The following is a 21,058-nucleotide window of genomic DNA, read 5'->3' as shown; positions in this document are numbered from 1 at the left end:
AAGTAAGTTTGTGAATTCTCCCAATGATAGTCATTGAGATGTGGTTGTCTGCATTCGGTGATATATAAAGTCAGCTTCAGGTAAAGGACTACTCTTTGAGGAGCTAGACCTATGAGAAGATCATTGATTAATTGGGCAAGATCACCTTCTGATAGATGTTTACATCTGGATATTGTGTTTTAGGAAGTAATTTGGTATCATGGAAGAGTAAGAAACAAAAAGTGGTTACTCAATCTACGTCAGAAGAAAAATATCGAGCAATGATTGTAGCAATGTGTGAGCAAGTTTAAATCAAATAATTGCTTAGAGAATTGAAATTTGGAGAAGTTAGTCAAATGGAACTTCAGTGTGATAATCAAGCTACCTTTCATATTGCATCAATCTGGTGTTTCATGAGAGGACTAAACATATTGAGATTGGCTGTCACTTTATCAGAGAAAAGATACCATCGAGATATTGTTACAAAGTTTGTGAAGTCAAGTGATCAATTTGCAGATATTTTCACCTAACTGGTCCTTGTATTAGAGCATGTTTGGATTGGCTTTTTATTTTTGACTTATAAGCCAAAAGCCAAAAGTTAGGATTTTTAACTTATTGACTTTTGGCTTATTTTTAGCATTTTAGCTTAAACCTAAGTGCTTATAAACACTTTTTTTAACTTACCCAACACTCCAAAAGTACTTAAAAGTTATTTTAGCTTAAATGGACTTGGTACATATGACTTATATGTGTCAGCTTGAGGAGAGTGTTATAATAGGTATAGGATTGTACATAGTATTTGTACATGAAAATGATTGTAGTGTAGTGTCTATAAATTGAGCTCACTGTAATAATGTAGTTTATGTATCTTAATAATATTTTTCTGTTCTTTCTCCCTACAGCGTAATCAGAGAAAGGAGGAAGAAGTAGAAAAGGACACTGTAGGAAAAAGGAGTAATAGGAAGATGCAATTATGTGGGGTTGGGGGAGTTGAACAAGTATCTATTTGTGTGTTAGTCACGTCATATCCTTTTATATTTGACATGTTGTGATGCTTTGTTTTCTTCTATGCTGTAGGATTGTTGGTATGGCTGGGATTGGTGAGTCATTGTTACTCGTCGCTTTCTGCGGATCTTGTACTTTCCTGACCACAATATCATTAAGTGCTATTGCCACCAATGGTGCCATGAAGGTGAGAAAAAGTTGCTCATCAGTCATTGAATGAAGACAAAGGAGATAGCTTCTTGCTTTCCTATATCAGACATGCATTTTCTTTTTTCCCGAGTAGCTTAGATGGTCAATGATATCATTTGTTTTCTCAAAATTAGGGCGGAGGGCCTTACTATCTCATTGGTCGTGCTTTGGGTCCAGAAGTTGGTGTCAGCATTGGACTGTGTTTTTTTCTTGGAAATGCAGTTGCTGGAGCAATGTGAGTATACAATCTGACCTTTTGTGTTAATTGCTACTCACTTGGTGAATGTAGCAAAGGAGGCTACATTGCTTTCATTATCTGACACTACTAGCAAATGAGGTTACATTACGTTCATCATTTGGCACTATCTATAAGTTTGAGTTAATGTTGCTATTACGTATCTGTCTTACAGGTATGTATTGGGAGCTGTGGAAACCTTCCTTGATGCTGTACCAGCTGCTGGAATTCTTAGAGGTATTTCTTGAGTGAGATTGTCACAATTGATTTATTGGCTAGAATTTAATGTTTTGAAAAGACTGCAGATCATAATTTTGCTATGAATGCTCCTTGGATCTTGTCTTTTTTATAGGAGTAATTCTTTTTTGTGTCTACTTGTATGGACATGTTTGATGGTAATCTGTTCTCTTCCTTGGTTATATGAATCATTATTTTCAATGAGTACATTTTTGCTGATGCTTTACTGGGTAATACATTATTTTGTCAAAATCATTTGTATTTCTGAATTTTACTTTGTCATTTATGCAGAAACTGTCACGAGAGTTAATGGTACAGATATTGCGGAGCCCATAACAAGGCCAAGTTTGCACGACCTGCAAATTTATGGGATTGTCGTGACTATTCTTCTCTGCTTCATAGTTTTTGGTGGTGTAAAAATTATTAATCGTGTCGCACCGGCATTCCTTGTACCTGTTGTATTCTCATTGGTGTGCATATTCTCTGGCATTCTTTTGGCAAGGAATGATCGTCCAGCAGGTTTATTGTTTATGCCTACTTTTTTTTTTTCAAAAATTGTTTTGAAAGCTTTGTGTGAAGTGTTCTGCTACTTAGAAGTTGATCGTACACGCTTAAAAGTTAAGATATATGAAGAAAAGCTTGTATGACAGTGTAAGGTTAAATCTTGTTGCTCTTTCTTAGTAGAATGCTGTCGACCAATTCATTTTGTTCTGGCCTTGAGAAGAGTGAAAACTTATTGCTATTGCTAAGCTAGTCTGTAATAATAAATCTCAATTGATATCTCAACCTCAGCAATTTCCAGCATTTGTATTGCTTCATAGTGGCCCTTAGTACCTTACTGCTTTGAGAAAAAGCCCAAAATGGGGGTCAAGATTCGGACTTCCACTCAAAATAGTCCCTATACTTTGAGGTGGAGCACTAATAATCCTCTATCTTTCAAAAAATGGAGCAGATGTAGTGCTAGGTAACTGATACCGTCTATAACTAACAGAATGCCTCATGTCCCTTTAAAGTTCACGTTCTCTGAAATAAAAGCTGATTGCTCTGCTCTTCTGAGTTGCTCTCTTTTTCTGCGCTCTGTTGATTACTTCTTAAGTTTTAACTTTTTGAAGCTCTTTCAGACAATGGTTTCATCAACTTTAAACAGTCACCCCTTTCTTTTCTCACCTACCACATTCCCATGTGACTGTTAAAAGCATATTCTAGTCTTCAGAATTTATCTCGGATTCGGCAGTGATAGAAGCTCGTAATTGCAATTCGTAACTCACTGCACACCATCATCATGTTGTGTACTCACCACCTTCTTCTTGTTTATATTATTAGTCATCTCAGTTGTGCAATTCCACTCTCTTCCTGTTTTTTCTTTCACTAGTACAAAAAAGGGAAATTAGGACAAGAAGAACATGTCAAATACACTGAATACTCTCTTCCAGTAAAAGAAAAATACTTGAAGGACAAGAAGAACATGTCAAACACACTGAATATTTATGTCCATTTAAAGCTTCCCAACTACTCATACAGGGAAGAAAAGGCAACAGCTGAATCCGTTGCTGATGCCATTGCTGATAATAGAGCTGGGTTGGTTCACCTTCCATGGACCGGAAGTATTCTGTTTGTTTTAGTTGGGAAAAAATATCCAGAACTAAATGTGTTCCAGTTTTGGAAAGATGGAGGACTATTAGTGCTCCAACTCAAAGAATAGGGACTATTTTTTTTTAGACAAGTAACAATTTTATTCAGTAAAAACTTAATCACCCCAGAAAAAGTTGCTAAGTTGGAAACTTTACAAGCATCAAAAGTGTGAACCCTATGCAATTATACATTGCCAATTCTATACTAACTCTCGTACTTCCCCCCTCAGATTCCATTTACACCAAAAAAGGAACAAGCTAAGACAATTCATCTTAATTTACTGGATAGAACTGCTAGTGCCTTCAAGATGTCTACCATTCATCTCTTTCCACACTGTCCACCAAATGCAAGCAAGAATGATCTTCCATCAGTCCTCCTCCCCACCTCTATTCTCAATACCCCACCAATTGTTCAGCAGTGCCAAAGTAGAACTAGGTATTACCCAAGTTATTCCGGAAATACAAAAGAACATGTGCCACAGGTTTATAGTGGTCCTGCAGTGTTGCCTGTTCACACAAAAGACATCTTGAACAAATCTGAAGACCTTTTCTTTGTAGCTTCTCTTGAGTTAGGCAAGCTTTCCTAATCACCAACCAAACAAAGAATGGCACCTTTATAGGTATATTTACTTTCCAGGCTTTTTTCCAAGGACAATTCTCCTTTACAGGACGTCTTTGATTCAACTGCCAATTCACTGACTTTACTAAGAAGGCCCCTATACTGTTTAGTTTCCATCTGAGTCTGTCTGTAGAATCCGTGCATCCACTAAAAGTTCCCAATATCTGAAGCAGTGTGATGAAACTCTCTACTTCCCTGTCATTAAGAGCTCTTCTAAAGATTAGATTCCACCCTTGTTGACTCCACATTTTGGTTGATCATGTCATATTGTTGGAGACTTGTAGAATAAAGAACGGGATACATAGACTTCAGATTGCTCTGCGCAATCCAATGATCAGCCCAAAAATCAGTTTTTCTTCCATCAACCACAATAATCTCCACATTTTCCAGTAGTCTTGCCTTTGGTTTCTGATAGTTCTCCACACACTGCTACCATAGGGACTATTAACTTCATTTGTGATCCACTGGTTCAACATCCCATATTTCTGGGATATGAAACTCCTCCAAAGTGCATTGCCTTCATTATTGAACCTCCAAAGCCATTTTTGTAGCATACTTCTATTATGCAGTCTCAGGTTCTTTATGCCCAAACTGCCATGTGATTTGCTCAAGGTTATAGCTTCCCATTTTACTAGATTGCTGCTTTTCTTCTCTTTGTTGCCTTGCCAAAGAAAGTCTCTTCTCAATCTGTCAATTCTTTTTGTGACTTCTTTGGGTAATACCGTAATGGAAAGATAGACATTATGTAAGTTGGAAGAGCATCTGAAACTGAATTAATGAGAGTCAGTCTCCCACCTAGGGAAAGATACTAAATTTCCACCTTTACAATTTTTTGTCAGACCTTTCTATAACCTCATTCTATATTGCTGCAGAACAGTTTTTAGCCCCCAAGGGCATCCCCAAATAAATTGTAGGAAGAGCTCCCACCTAACAACCAAGGTTACTTGCCAGAGATAGCAAATTTCGAACATTGTTGACCGTTTAAAGAAAGCTTTTTTGTCAGTTAACATGTAAACCTGACAAAGCTTTAAAATAGTTAGGATGGATCTGAGATGTCTGATAGGTACCACATCAGCTTCACAAATACTAGAGAGTCAACGGCATACAAAAGATGATATATTTCCATTCCTTTAATGGCTTTTGGTTGAGATCCAAAGCCTATGATCCAACCATTCAACCGTGTGATCTTAATCATATGATTAAGTCCTTCCATGACTATCAAGAATAAAAAGGTGATAAAGGATCACCTTGTCTAAGCCCCCTTTGAGATTAGAAAAAACCTTCAGGCCCACCATTAATCAATACTGAGCATTTGACATTAGAAATGCAAAATCTGATCCAGTTTATCCAGAATAGGGATTATTTTGAGTGCAAGTCCAAATTTAGAGGACCATTTTGGCTATTTTCTCTTACTGATTCCTTTATGGACTTAGCTCCCTGCCTCCTGTGTTTAGGACGTTCTAAATTTACAGTTAGGTTTGACGTATACTACTCATGGATGATAGCCTAGATCTTCAATTTCTAATTTCTCTCTTTGCTTAATGGGATGAATGCCAGTGTCACATTTTTGAGAGTTAGACAATTTAAAAGTTTTTTATCCCTTACATCATCATCAATTTAGAAGGAGGGAGCAGAGTTCTAGCTTTGTTCCTAGTATGCAAGCGGCTCATAAAAACTCTAGTGCTTTCATGAATGAATGTGGCAAACCCATCAATCTTTTCGTTACATATCGGGGACAGGGAGCCAGCCCAGCTAACTCGATTTCCCGAAGAAAAGAGGGGGCGCTCTTCCAATATTGAGCTCCTAGCCCTACCTCTATATAGAAATGGTAGGAACTGGGAGTGAGTGAACTACCCGGGGAGAAAGGGGCAACCTCTCTATAGAAGGGAAGGGAAAGGGTTATCCGCCCATAATGATTGTAGAGTCTCTCAGGGTTGGAGGTCTAATAGTAATCACATCAAGTCCTCCCCCTCTTACTCAGAATAGCTATTCTGATCCATAGTTAAACCTGATTTTCTCCTGTTTGAATATATGACAGCAAGCTCATTACTTTCTGTTGCTATGCATGATACAGTTGGAATCACGGGGTTGAGTTCGGAATCTTTTAAGGACAATTGGGGTCCTGCATATCAGAGGACTAGTAATGCTGGGATTCCAGATCCTAATGGAAAGATATACTGGAGTTTCAAGTAAGCTTGCAAATCTTTTTTTCCTTCTCTCTTGTTCAATTTGCGTGGTACTTTTGCCAGGAATAAATTGTCCATTTTTTCTGCCTTTTACTTCAGTGATGCGTAAGTTCTAAGTGTGAAACTGGGTCTAATATTTGATTCTTTTTCCATGTAAGTGCGTTGGTAGGTCTGTTTTTCCCTGCGGTGACTGGGATCATGGCAGGTTCGAACCGTTCAGCCTCGCTAAAGGATACTCAGCGTTCAATTCCTATTGGGACATTAGCAGCAACGTTGACGACTAGTGCCTTATATCTAGTTTCAGTGCTGTTCTTTGGATCCGTTGCAACTCGAGATAAGCTTTTGACTGACAGGTTTGTCTAAATTGCAATGCTCTTATGATGCTTCTTGTTACTGCCTTGTTCCTAAATGAAATACAGTGGTCTGAATGGCATAGTTTCTAAAATGAGACTCAAGTATGTTGAGGTATATCAATTACTTCCCAAAATATGAGTAGGCGGTGAATACGATCATGTGTAGCTAAATATGATCGATGTAAGCGTATAAAACAAGAGACAATACCACGAGTTCAACTTAGTCATGAAGTAACATGATGCGTGTGACCTACTGTAATATAGTGCAGAAACTAAAATGGTGGGTACACTAGCAACCCAAAAAAATTCCAAGAGGGCACATCAATTTTGTCAAAGTAAGGTCCCAAGGGCTTCGCAATGGCCATGAGGGCATCAAGTATGAGGAAGCATCTATGTATAAGGCCACGAGCGCATCAAGTGTAAGGCCACGAAGGCATCACTAAGGCCAGGAGGGCATCACATAACTCACACCTCCTCCTGTTGTTTTGTATGATGCTCGCCTTTCTAGGAAAAATGAACACCATCTTAGGAGTCCATAATATCTCCCAAAAGGATATTTTCATTCAAAACATAAGGCTTCAAGCTGTCAAAACATTTTTTTAACATGTCGAGTTCCATTTCAACATAGATATTTCAAACTTCAGCATAAACATGTCTTCTCATATCATAGCTTTGGGAGTTTAAATAACATCATGCAATCATAAATAAGTTCAAATAACGTATTCACATAAACGATTTGTTCTTTAGTACTTCCATGACTAAGCGACACTATCATATCAACATCATTTCTTGTCCCAAATGCTTATGGGTGTCTTGGGGTGTTGGCCTTAGGCCAATCAACCTCATTTTATTGCTATGAGGTGAGCCATGGCTTGAACCTCTTCCAAATCACCCAAACCCACAACGTATGGCCTACCCATAACCTGTGCAAGTCACAAACTCCAGCTCAAGCTATAGTGAAAAGATTACCTTAAGAGATCAAAATCTTAATTCTTGACCCTTGCGGAATTTCAGGTGGAGCATCTAGACAAAATCAATCAATTTGGGGATTCGATAACATTAAGCAACCACATTAAACTCACCTGAATGGCTGAGAAGAAATTTGGGTGAAATCCTCCACTTGGAGTTGTGTCCTAGACTAGAAGTTTGGAGAAAGAGGAAAATCCCAAATTTTGCAATTAGATTGTTCACCACACTGGGCACGTGTGATAGCATGTGCGCTGCTTACCCTGGAAATTAACTATATGTTGTAGCCCACGTAACATGCACACTTCAGGCCTGGCCAGCCTTCAATGTGCAATAGGTGCACAGTAGGGACCATATCTGCTGCCTCTACTTGCCTTTGGTCAAAACACACGGTAAGCCCCACTGGCTGTCCGGTCTTTGTTCAACTCAAAAATTCAATCATTGATATGCGATTGGGGGCTACAGTGTACCCCCTGTATCTTCCTCAACTTTTAACCTCCAAAATAACTTCCCCTTGGCTAGAGTTCATACCTCAAATCCTATCCAACATATTCCCAACATTACAATCATCATTCAAACACCAAAACTAAGCAGCCCAAACTTTGCCAGCACGTAATCATTAAAATGGTTCATTTAATTGATAAAAACAGTAAAATTCCAAATCTAACGGGGCATATCAGATGCACTAAGAAGTGGGCTAGTCCCAGTCCTTTCACTAAAAAGATAATTAAGGGGATTTGCACTTGAGACCAGATTAGTGTGTATATATAGAATATCTAGAGATAACTGTGAGAGAGAGGATTATTTGACCTTTCTTTTAGAAGATCTGAAAATTGTGAAGAAGTCTTAGAAGTTCCCAAAGGAAAAAGCAGTAGCTACGATTGAGCTGAGAGTTTAGATGATCTTTCTTTTAAGCTTTGGATTTTTTTTGTCATTCAAGTGCTTACTAGTTACTAGTTCTGGAACACGTGCGTTGCACATGTATCTCATGTTAATTATTATCAATGGTTTAAAATGATATAAATAATATTGAAGTACGTATGTGATGAGAATGGTAGAAGGTAAATACAAGTGTGAATTGATGAATGATTAGTCAATTGGGCTGATATTTATTGTCATTGCAAAGCACCAACATTTAAAAAATTATTTTCAAATTATGAATGTGAGAATATCCTTTATTTCTAGAGGTAAAATCTGAATTTGGGGAGAAAAAATGTTTCTTTTTGTACCTTCTTCTAATATCGTTGGATCAGGATAGTGGGTGGATGAATAAGCATAAACCACAGTTTGAGTTTAACCCATGAATAGTTCAAAAAAGAGCCATTCAAAATATTACAAGGATAGCAAGTTAATAAAGACAATAAAACAAATAAAATTAACTTATGTGAAAAATACTGTTGGAAAACGAATCATTAGCATTCTCTTGAAAAACATACCAAAAATTGCAAACAAAATTAACTCAACTATGATTTGCAAATTTTGAATACATGAAATTTAATAGCACCTCATCATCTTCACATTTGATATTTTTTTAACCATGCTTGCAGCCTAGTGTGCTTAGAGAATATGATTGCTACGATTTGCTCACTAACTCTTGTTTGTGTGATACCAACAGTTGAAAATCATACTTGAGGTCCTTTAAGACGAAGAAGGGTAGAAAACTTATAATATTCATATTCATAGGTTAAAAATGAGAGGAAATCCCTCTATTTATAGCCAAGAAATGTTAGTATGAATAGGTGCTAATTGTGGCTTATCAGGAAAGTCACAACCCTTCAGAATAGTCACAACCGTTCGAAAAAGTCGCAACAGAAAAGTCACAACCCTTTGAAAAAGTCTTAAACCTTCAAAAACGTCACAACCCTTCAATATGAAAAGGTGTCTACTTTTAATATAATATAGAAATATACTAAACTGAGTATTTTTAGTAGGGGTATTATAGTAATTTAACATTCAGGTTAGGGAGTTCATGCTTTTTAGTTAGTATAGATAGATGGATAGATAGATAGATATAGATAAATAGATAAATTGTAAATTGTGAGATGGTTGCTACAGTTAATCAACTAGAATTTTGCTTTATATCACCGTATTTTGCATCAATGGATTTACTTCTTCGCCTTTGCATAAATTGTAAGTGGATATTCAGTTCTGGTTCTCACTATTCTTGGTTCAAATCAATGATGCTTTTTGCTTTTGAATTTAGTATTGATCACTTTCTTATGCTGTCATCTAGCTAGGGTTTAGAAGACATGGGTATGTCAGAGACAGTTTTCGGTTTCCTTGTATATTATGAACGGCTCTCTGTCATTTTAATTATAAGGCTGATACTCCTTGTAATCTCAATATATTTGGGATCTGAAAGCTTTAATGGCTTGTATTTGACCCATAAGTATGTAACTTTGTATGAAAGAGATTATATTATTGTAGTGAATGGTATTTCAAAATCTACTTATGGTGCATGGCTAATGCACTCATGCAGGTTGTTGACCGCTTCAATTGCTTGGCCATTTCCAGCAATTGTTTATGTCGGTATCATCCTTTCAACCTTAGGGGCAGCCCTTCAAAGCTTGACTGGTGCACCACGTCTCCTTGCTGCGATTGCAAACGATGATATTCTACCTGTTCTGAACTATTTTAAAGTGGTAGATGGAGGTGAGCCCCATGTGGCTACTTTCTTCACTGCCTTCATCTGTATTGGATGTGTCATAATTGGAAATTTGGATCTTATTTCACCAACCATAACAATGTTTTACCTCCTATGCTATGCTGGTGTGAACTTATCCTGCTTCCTTCTGGATCTGTTGGATGCTCCCAGCTGGCGACCTCGGTGGAAATTCCACCACTGGAGTCTCTCTCTTGTTGGAGCTTTACTTTGTATAGGTATTTTCTTCTACTTTTGCTGTTGGAGAACTGGTATTCTTTCTCTGTTTTGGTTTATTGTCTATGCTCTAACATACATATTTGCTTCATATTGCTTTATCTTTCCCAAGAAAACCATCATCTTGGTGCTGCCTGTTATACATTAGTGAGTATCCAGGAGCTTGAAACTGCTAATATTTGACTTGGACCTTTACTTGTCCATATATTGCTTCTCCCATTATGTGTCGTTTATCATTTAGCCTATTTCTGACAGATTTGGTAACATTTTCCCAAGTAATTTTTTCGTTAATTTGATTTTGTACTCAGCTACCAAACTAGGCTTTTGTTATCAATTCTAGTTTTAGAGGTTGAAAGGGCTGAATGTGTTCTTTTTGCTTTTTGCTGCGCTGTATAGAAACTATATCCGAAAAAAATATGAAGATAATTAGGAATTATTACAATTATTTGGCAGTTTATGATTAGCAAAATGTCGAACTTCTTACAGTTTTTCTAATAAGAAATTTGTTCAAGAGAAGAAAAAAATTAACGTTTAAATATATAACCAGTCAGAAAGAAATTTACTTGTGGACACTGGTGGCCTTCATACAAATTATGGACGGAGTATAGGTCTTGTAACCTTCAATGTGGTGAACAACTTCATGATTTTTTATAATTGAGATGCACTTTGAGATTTTTTAAGTTTACTGAATAAATTGAAAACTAAGTTCTTTTAAGTGAAATGGGGTGAGAAAAAAGAAGTGGTAGCAATATATAGGACCTTCATGCCCTCAAAAAGAACCATTTATACTTCAAAAAGCTCCCAGGCCCTTTTCCCGAGACTTATCTCTAAGGTCCCTTTCGGGTTTCTAGAGCTCCTATTCCGGTGATATTTGATCACCGGAATCGTCCTCTGGCCCTTTTTTTAGCAATTCTCTCTTTCTTTTCAGATATGGATGACGATGTCATCTATTTCACGGTAGGATTCATATAGTACAACATCATAAGGAAGGTCTCAAGAGCTGAAACTTGGTATGAATGGGTGGAAAGAGGACGCAATATGATGACAAGAGCGAGAGCTTCAGCCAGAAGACGATGGAGTGGATAGGCCATGTCCTCAGAAATCTGTGGCCAAAATTTATAAATGATTGTAAAATGAAGGTAGGAGATGGAGGGAATGCTAGGTGGGACAGGGACCTGTTAAAGTCAGTTTTTCTCACCTGTTCAGCTTGAGCCTTTAGAAAGTGGCCACTGTCAAAGAGATTAGAGATAACCAGGGATGGAACTTCAGATTCAGTTAAATGATTGGGAGGGGAGCAGAATGGTTAGATTTCTAAACACCCTGGAGCAATGCAAGGGCCTCAACACCAAGTGAGGATAAACTAAATTGAATTCCAGACAAACAGGGGAGATTCTCAATGGGGTCAGCTTACAGAAACTCTCAGAGGTCACACACTCAACAGGTCATGGAAGATGATAAGAAAAGTTAAGGTGCCCTTCAAGGTGACCTGTTTTACCTGACTTTTCGCCAAACAGGCTGCTCTTTCTCAGGATAACCTTATAAAAAGAGGTTTTCAATTGTGTTCTGGATGTTCTTTTTGTGAATATGAGGCAGAGACAATAAATCATCTCTTTCTACACTGTAGAGAGACTGTGAAACTAGACTGTGAAACTGTGGCAAATTTTCATCAACCTAAGGGGCATCAGACTATGCCAAGGAATATAAAAAGGAAGCTTTAGCTTGTTGAAATAGGGATTGAAATCAGTCAGGGTGCAAAGAGAGATGGAAGATTATCCCAGCTTGCATATGGTGGACTATTTGGTTGCAAAGGAACCAGAGATACTTTGAAAACAAGAGCTTGCGCTATGCAGAAAATAAAGATGAAATGTCTGGGCCTTGTCAATTTTTGGTGTAAGCATGAGTATCCTCAAGAAGAAGAGGATAGTCCTAGCATTTTAGATTACTTATGAGTTCATACGAGGATATTTACACTTCTGTGATTTTTTATTGCATGTATTACTGAAATACTTCTTGAGTATTCCTTTGTTTATATTACAAGTGACCTTTTCTCAAATAAAGAAGAGGTAAAAATGTGGTGCAAAGCAAGTTGTATTGGTTTTTTGCAACCTTGGACACCAAGTTGAAGTTCTTATTTGTCCAAGAATAGGTGTGTGGACTTGCTTTCAAGTCCAAGAAGCCCATGTCTGAAGTTTCAATGGTTCAAGAAGCCCAAGTTTCCCAAATAAGGACTTACTATTTCTATTCTTGTTTCCTTCCATACTAAGTTCGTAGTTTCATTTATAGTTTCCTTTCAAAATAGGTATTCTACTTTCCTTGTACTTAGCTATTTCCTGACAAATTACCTTCCCCGGAAAAAGACATTAGAATAGGACTTCTAGTTATCAAATAAGAGATCCTAAGCTCTAAAGTGGTTGCACGCCCCCATGTCAGTATAGTTACATGTTTCTGAGTAGCTGCTGAATGCAATTTGAGCTTTAATTGCTATCTTTCTTCTTTATCCTTGTCTTTATTCCAAGTATGGTCGTTGTAGTTTTTATTTTGTTTTCATTGTGTGTGGTGCATCTTTATCACACTAATTGCTTACAAGTGGTTGCTTTAGAACTTCTAAACATTTGATCATTCAAGAACACCTAACCCTTAACTGTAATCTCATCCATCTGTGTCATCCAGAACCAAAACTTATTGTCGCTCTTTTGTAGTCATTTCTTGTTTCAAACAAGTGAGTAGTTATTCTAAATTATCATCAGTCATTTTGTTTTTAAATCAATTGATTCCAAGTTATACAGCCCAAATAACTTTGATTCTTGAAATCAAACAATTCAGCTCTTGTTGATGGGTTCTTTCTGAACTTGAGAATCATGTCAATGTGTCTATTCCGCTGATTGCTATGGTAAAATAAAGGACAGAAGAAAGTATATCTCTTTTAGGCTTGGCAAAAATGTAAATATTAACCTGGTTTATAATCCTTCTGATAGTTTGCTACTTTGCTTGGACATGGGTTTGGAGCCTTGGAAGATTCTGGGTTATCGTTCCTTCCCCTTTTCTACGAGTCGGTGAATCCAGTTTCGGAAATATTGTTACTACTAACCTGGTTATTATCCATCGAATGGTTTGCTTGGAAATGGGTTGGAGGATTTTGGGTCACTGTTCCTCCGCTTTCTATATTCTTCTACAACTCGATGTTTTTAGTTTGGAAGAATTCAAACTCTTGGACTCAGGGATCTGATTGATTCCCTTAAAGATCTCGTAATTTACCTTTTCTAATTGTTGTTGCTTAGTCCAATGTAATTGGTTGTACCCTTCTTGGGTTTCTTGAAAGTGGTAACAGAGAATATTAATATCAGCACAGAGGCTGTGCTACAGCCATATTTACAGTTCAGAAAACTGCACAGGGTCTCCCTGTATTATCTTACTAGGAATCAATCATGTCCAGTTACGATTCTGCATCATCTACAAAGTTTTATTTACACCAGAAATGAAACAAAATTTCATCTTGATTTTCTGGTTAGAGCTATATCTGTCTTCCAAGACATCTTGCATTTCTCTCTCTCCAAATTACTCACCATATGCATGCAGGTAATTTTTTTCCCACCATTTCTTTTGCCTCAGAGAGCCACCATTGTAATTCAGCACTTCAGCAGGTCCCAAGTAGCCTTAGGCATAGTGCACCTGAGTCCTACTATGTTTAGGAACAGCTGCAATAGCTGATCTGTTATTGGGTAATGTTAGAAGAGGTGGCTAATGCCTTTTGAGTCAGCACCACATAAAAAACATCTGGAACATAACTAGATCTCCTCATCCTGCTTGCTGAGACTTGTTCTTTTTTCTTTCTAGGACCCGTGTAGACAGTCACATTAAATAGTAGTTTTGGTTTATGTAATAGTGGGAAGAGTGAGAATCTTGGTTTATGGACGTATGCCATCCAGATGTAGAATGACCTCTTTCTTTGCCTGAATAGCGGTACATTGCTGATGAATCCAGACTCCAGTCATTATCATCTTACTCGTCCTAGCAAGGAGTGACTTCCCCACGCCCCAATTTTATTTTTATTTTTTAAAGACGCTGTATAGAATTCTATCTTCTTGTGCATTTCAGAGTAATGAGTGTTCTCTTTCTGCTGTTCCTTTTCAGTGATCATGTTTTTGATTTCATGGACATTCACTGTGGTATCACTAGCCCTAGCAAGTCTAATCTATTATTATGTGAGTATCAAGGGGAAAGCAGGAGACTGGGGTGATGGTTTCAAGAGTGCATATTTTCAGCTTGCTCTTCGTAGTTTACGATCTTTGGGAGGTATGTGTTTTTCTATTTATATATCTATTTATTCATTTAAATTTCTTGTCAAACAACATAAAACATCTTTTGTACTGTCCATTCCTTGTTGTCTTAAAACATCTGATTGCTCCTTGCATGTGTATTCTATAATTGCTTAAAGGTTGAGTGAAACAAACACAATTTAGGATTGCCATTGCAGGTCCTCACTTTTTTCAATTATGTTGTTTACCTAGGATTTGTCTATGTGCAAAAATATATATCTGTATATTTTTTGGATCTTATGTTGCTTTTGATTCGGTTATTACAATTGAAGAAGGTGTTTTTCATTATAGTTAATTTGTTTGTTACCCCATTAACGTTGCTTAATGTTCGGCAACACTTTTTGGTGTACCAGTGCCTTGCTTAGGCATTTTTATTCTGAAAATGTGCATCAGATGGTTGACTGCCATACTATTTCAGAAAGATTGGATCCTTATATTGCTTCAATTCTCGCCGACGTTTGTTGCTCTTACCCACTTCTTTTTTTCCAAATCTGAATGGTGTTTGGATACTTCTTCTGCTTTTGTCTAACATTGTGGCAAGTGATTGGATGCAAGTCTAGGCAAGTGCATTTGAATCATATCTTAAATCCTCCCATGTAGTTGAGATTATAATCTAGATTAAATTTGGGTCTTGATTCCCCGGTCTTGAACCATGCAAATTTTATACCTTTTAAAGGAAGATGAACACCGAGAACTTCTGCATTGCTCTTGGTATAAGCTGCATCCTCTTTGAACCATGTATGCCTATACCTTATAAAGGAAGATGAACACCGAGAACTTCTGCATTGTTCTTGGTATAAGTTGCATCCTGTTATCCTCTCCCTCAGGAACCTTACTGTATCAAAATTATCTCTTATTGTATTATAAATCTCTCGAACTTTTTAGAACTATCTTTGACCCTTTCAATTAGCACATATGCTCTTCAAAATCTCACCCATATGTTGCTTCTTGTACTCCTTAATCCTGATGTAATGGAGTTGGCTCCTCTTTTGAACTCCACAATATCCATCTTTCGCTTATCCTACAATAAGATAATCACCTGCAGTCCTTTCGGGGACATCCGATAAAATTAGAACAATACGGAGAAGATTAGCATGGCCCTTGCACAAGAATAATGCAGAAGCAAAAATAAAAAGATTAAAACAGGAAATTAAAGATAGGAGAAATTCGAGAAATCAATCCCCAAATCTCAAAAAGTAATTACTAAGAAGCCTAATTGGTTATGGTCGACCTGATTAGTGGATTAGGGCTAATCATGTTTACTAGCATATTCAATTCAAGTACTTGGATGAAAGTGATCTAGACCCCTAATTGAGTAATTAAAGACAATAATTAGTATAAGACTAATTACTTTTTTCAATTAGTTGAGTAAGAACCATAGATATCAAGCAAAGAATTAACTTACCTCTTAGAAGAATTGTTTTGTAAGATAAATTATAAGCTACCAATACACAAAGGTGTAAATTAAAGAAATCTCAATAAAATTGATACTCCCTTCTTTTCAAAAAGAATGGTCAAGTTTGACTTGGCACGGAGTTTAAGAAAATAAAGAAGAGTTTCAATCTTGTGGTCCTAAATTAAAGTTATGTCAAATGTACCAAATGCTCTTTAATCTTGTGGCCTTAAACATGTCACATGAAAAACTGAGATTAAAGTGTTGTCAACAAAAAGAAAGAAATGGGCCATTTATTTTGAAACAAGACTAAAAAGAAAAGGTCATTCTTTTTTAAACGGAGGGAGATAATAATGTGTCCAAAAGTTAAAATAAGTATTTTGGACGGCAAAGGGCGACAAGGGTCTGCCTCACTTGGGACCTTGACGACAATCTTATAGCTTTATTTTTGTCCATGGGGCTATCAATATGTATGCTAGTATCAATATTTACAATTGTAAAAGGCTTGTATTACAAGGCTTCAAAAAACTCAAAAATTGTTTCTGCACCCTTTACATAATTTTCTTTACACCAGAATATGAAAGAGAAAAAACACTTCATTTTGATTCTGTATGTAGTGTCTTCAAAATATTTGACATTTCTTTCTGTACAATCCGCCAAATGCAAGCTAGGACAACATTCCACCACTTTTTCTATCTGATATTCTTGCGGCATTGTTCCAACACAACAAAATGTCCTTTGTATCTTTAGACATTACCCATTTGACCCTAACAAAGACAACAACAATTGCTAAAAGGATATCAGTAACCTTATAATACAAGATTAAATAACGCTTGTTTCTTGGCCTCCTTCCAACCTAAGCTACTCAGACTCGGGTGTGGGTGTCCAATACGGGTACGGACCTAGAGGTCAGATCCTCTATGATCTAAATTTTAAGATTTGGGGATATGGATCTATGTATGGATACAAGTGCAGGGATTTGACTAAAGAAAATTCAGATATCTAAAGATTAGTTTTTGGATGGCGAGAGGCGATAAAAGGCGACAAGGGTCTGCCTCGCCTTGTGGCGAGGTGAGTGTCGAGGCGCTCGCCTTTTTGAAGTGCGGCACCAATTAATACCAAAAATTAAAATATTTAATTGCATATGTAAATAAGTAAAATCTCAATAGCAATAGCATATTAGCAAATATTTCAATTCAAAAACTGAAAATAGATAGTACATACTAAGTCTAGAACTTGAATGAGAAAAAAACATAACAAAAGTCAAAACAAAGGTAGAAGTGACTATGGAGTCCGAAGAAGAAGGAAAAAGAAGCAGAGGAAGAAGAAAGAAATCTGATAAAGAAAAGAATAAATATGCATTGGTTGGACTTTGAAGTCGACGAAAAAGTTTGGCTGGTCATCGGAGGAGTCTAGTCGAAAACACTAAAATTATCCTTTATCTTTTAAAACCCTAAATCGGTAGCCTTTTTTAAGAAAATACAAAAGGCGACGCCTTTCTCGCCTCTCACCTTTTGTTGCCTTTTGAAGATCGCCTCGCCTCGTTTCTGCCATTGGCAACGAGGTGATCACCTTTCACAACACTGCTAAAGATAGAGTTATAAAACCTAAATTATGAGATATTATGTGAAGAACTTGAGGAAAATCCTGGAAGGAGATAGAAGGAAAGGGAGCGGCGATAGAAATTTATATATACAAGGTATTTCATTTTCTTCAATTCCACATTGATTTTTGTTTTGATTACACAAATCAATGGATTTTTCCAGAATTTCTCCTTGAATATGGTCAAAGTACCCAAAATTGCTTGACCAGACTGGGTACGGATCCCACACGACTCGACACGGGTGTGGTATCGAAAGTGAAGAGTCCAAGCAACTCCCAAGATTAACATCTTGATGACATTGAAAAACATCTGGATGTCAATCGAAACCTTGATGACGACACTGAAGTGCACATCAAGCGACGCGAGACGCTCAACAAGTTTTGAGCTTCACTTAAGGACTTGAGTGCGTTTTTTTATACACTGATCCCTGCTGACTCCAATTGGTGGTATGAAATAAGAGGTGTGACATTTAAAAGGAAAAAGCATGCCTTACTATAAAAAAAAAATCCCATTCTTATAAGCCTCGAAAATCATATTTTTTCTTTTGATGGAAAATATTTTCTTTTGAGAGAACATTTTCAAACAATTCAAAATAATCAAACATGGGAAAAACGATTTCATCAAGGAACCTATAAAAAATGACTTCATAGAGGAAACCATTTTCTCTAAAAAAAAAAAAAAAAAAAGTTTGCGATGTCAAACACTCCCTATATGGGTATTCTCAAAATGGAAAAGGGCCAAAAATACCCCTACCGTATAAGAATGGTTCACAAAATACCCTCCATCCACCTGTTGGTCTGAAAATAGCCCTAACCTATTTTTTGGCTCTAGATTACCCCTCAAATTAACACCCTAAATCTTATGGCTTTTTGCAATTTAAGATTTCCACATGGCCTATTATAATTCGCCACATATATTATTTATAATTTAAAAACTGAACCCATGCATTTCATAAATCCAAACCACCCCTAATAATCTAATTCGTTTCTTTAAATCTTTAAACCCACGGCTCATTCTCATTTTAGAAACCGGATAAGATAATCTTATGACTTTTTGGCTTCTCTTCTCGTATGGGAAATGGTTCACAAATACCCTTCATCCACATATTGGTCTAAAAGTACCCCTAAAAGTTTTTTGGATAAGAAAACAAAGAGAAGGCACAGAGAGTTGAAGGCACCGGGAAATAGCTATTAAATGATGACTTTGGTTTACTAGAGATTACTTGAACCTCCACGCTCTTTAGTATAACATTTGAGTCTCACATGTCTACCATTTTACCACCAGGGAATCTTGAAAGTGAATTGTATTCCATTAATTTATTTTTGTATTATCACGAGTTCAAACTTGAAAGAACTTTCAATTTTTAAGTGAAACTACTTGAGTTAACTTTTAGCAAGTTGTCTATAACTAGTGTAAATAGTCAATTATCTATTACTGAAAAAGGATGGTGTAATGGAACTTGAAGGGTAAGTCACTTATTTTATTGCAATATAAGCATTATTGACGTAATAATAATTTGGTGCACCGAAGGAAAATACCTTCTTATATTTTTTTCCTATTCAATAAACATTATATAATTGAAGTCTAGTAAACTGTCATCCTGGTTAAACAGTTCACGTATTAATATCCATCCAAAGGCCTCTATGTTTTCCTTTTCCATGTCCTTCCGTATCCTTGGAAAACATTACAGTACTAGGAAATACATCTATTTAACTTAAATATGCTGCAAAATGCTCTGTTATTAATTGCAAATAACAGAAACTGAAGAATTTGCATCTTTTATTCTTGGCAATATCGTCAATTTTCTCAAGAAAGGGTTATTCTTGTGAACTTACACTGCCTGTAGACATCCAGAAAGGACATGCATTTAACATCCAATTGTATATGCAGCAAGTCAGGTACATCCCAAAAATTGGTACCCTATCCCCCTCATATTTTGTCGTCCATGGGGCAAGCTGCCAGAAAATGTACCTTGTCATCCTAAGCTAGCAGACTTTGCCAACTGTATGAAGAAAAAAGGCAGGGGAATGTCCATCTTTATTTCTATTATAGATGGAGATTACCATGAACGTGTTGAGGACGCCAAGGCAGCTTGTAAGCAGCTAAGTACGTATATTGACTACAAGCAATGTGAAGGTGTAGCAGAAATAGTTGTTGCTCCCAACATGTCAGAAGGCTTTAGAGGCATTGTTCAGACTATGGGGCTTGGGAATCTCAAGCCAAACATTATTGTTATGCGGTACCCTGAGATATGGCGGCGTGAAAATTTGATTGAAATTCCTGCTACCTTTGTTGGAATAATAAATGACTGCATTGTTGCAAACAAGGCAGTAGTTATTGTGAAGGGTCTAGATGAATGGCCTAATGAGTATCAAAGACAGTATGGAACCATTGATTTGTACTGGATAGTCAGAGATGGTGGTCTTATGCTGTTGCTATCTCAACTGCTTCTCACAAAAGATAGCTTTGAGGGCTGTAAGATCCAGGTTTTCTGCATTGCTGAGGAAGATTCTGATGCAGAAGGACTCAAGGCTGATGTAAAGAAATTTCTTTATGACCTTCGGATGCAAGCTGAGGTAATTGTCATTTCCATGAAGTCATGGGAAGGCCCAGGGGAGCAGCAAGAATCTATTGAAGCATTCAGTGCTGCTCAGGGAAGAATAGCTAGTTATCTGGGAGAGATGAAAGAGAGAGCGGAGAGGGATAAGACTCCTTTGATGGCTGATGGAAAGCCAGTGGTTGTCAATGAGCAGCAAGTTGAGAAATTCCTGTATACCACTTTGAAGCTGAATTCAACGATTCTAAAATACTCGAGAATGGCTGCAGTTGTGTTTGTAAGTCTTCCTCCTCCTCCTGCCAATCATCCAGCATTTTTCTACATGGAATACATGGACCTATTGGTTGAAAATGTACCCAGGCTCTTGATAGTTCGTGGATATCGTCGAGATGTTGTCACTCTGTTTACCTAGGTAGTTCTGTTCATACGCTTCCTTTTTCTCTTCTTTTACCTCCTTTGCTTTATCTTAATAGTTTCAATTCAATTCAATTTGTTACTTTTGTTGTTTTTCTCTTTTCTACTGGAGGTGGGTGTACAATATACTAGTTTTTGTATCATTAATTCTTTTGAACTGAATATTTGGGGAAAGAAAATTTTGTTATTGATGAATCTCTAGGTGATATTATTAATTAGTCTTTTAAGAAAACGTTGAAATAGAAAATTTCGTTATTGATGAATGTCAAGTTGGTTAAAGTACACTTTGTTCTATGAATCACTCTCAAATAGTGTATGATCATTTCTCTAATTGTTACCTTTGCGTCAAATCTTTTTGCTTGCTTCCTTTTGTTGCACGATGCCCAAAAAAATTGATCAACGTTGTTCAATTGATTTTCTTTGAATTTTTTTTTTTACACTCTACTTAATATAAAGAGAGAATCTGCAGCCTTTTGTGACCAAATTGAATGTCATTG

General features: G+C 36.8%; 1 protein-coding gene and 1 non-coding gene across 4 annotated transcripts in view; both read left to right on the top strand.

The window, feature by feature from the left end:
• Positions 1 to 20,756, top strand: part of LOC125840873 (cation-chloride cotransporter 1) — a 34,404-nt gene extending 13,648 nt beyond the window's left edge. For all 3 annotated transcript variants that reach the window (XM_049519842.1, XM_049519843.1, XM_049519844.1), the window contains 9 exons: positions 1,057 to 1,171; positions 1,308 to 1,408; positions 1,584 to 1,645; positions 1,937 to 2,164; positions 5,970 to 6,084; positions 6,240 to 6,434; positions 9,880 to 10,280; positions 14,410 to 14,571; positions 19,481 to 20,756. In XM_049519842.1, the coding sequence (XP_049375799.1) occupies positions 1,057 to 1,171; positions 1,308 to 1,408; positions 1,584 to 1,645; positions 1,937 to 2,164; positions 5,970 to 6,084; positions 6,240 to 6,434; positions 9,880 to 10,280; positions 14,410 to 14,571; positions 19,481 to 20,559 (2,458 nt within the window). In that variant the 3' untranslated portion in view covers positions 20,560 to 20,756. The remainder of the gene's footprint in view (positions 1 to 1,056; positions 1,172 to 1,307; positions 1,409 to 1,583; positions 1,646 to 1,936; positions 2,165 to 5,969; positions 6,085 to 6,239; positions 6,435 to 9,879; positions 10,281 to 14,409; positions 14,572 to 19,480) is intronic.
• LOC125840917 (U6 spliceosomal RNA) lies at positions 15,639 to 15,736 on the top strand. The gene has a single exon (XR_007443767.1). It is a non-coding gene; the product is annotated as a U6 spliceosomal RNA (small nuclear RNA).
• Positions 20,757 to 21,058: the final 302 nt, after the last annotated feature.

The sequence above is a fragment of the Solanum verrucosum genome, unplaced genomic scaffold (assembly GCF_900185275.1).
Source record: "Solanum verrucosum unplaced genomic scaffold, falcon-dt-bn FXZP01000194.1, whole genome shotgun sequence".
Lineage (NCBI taxonomy): Eukaryota > Viridiplantae > Streptophyta > Magnoliopsida > Solanales > Solanaceae > Solanum > Solanum verrucosum.
This window is presented reverse-complemented; position numbering and strand designations above follow the sequence as displayed.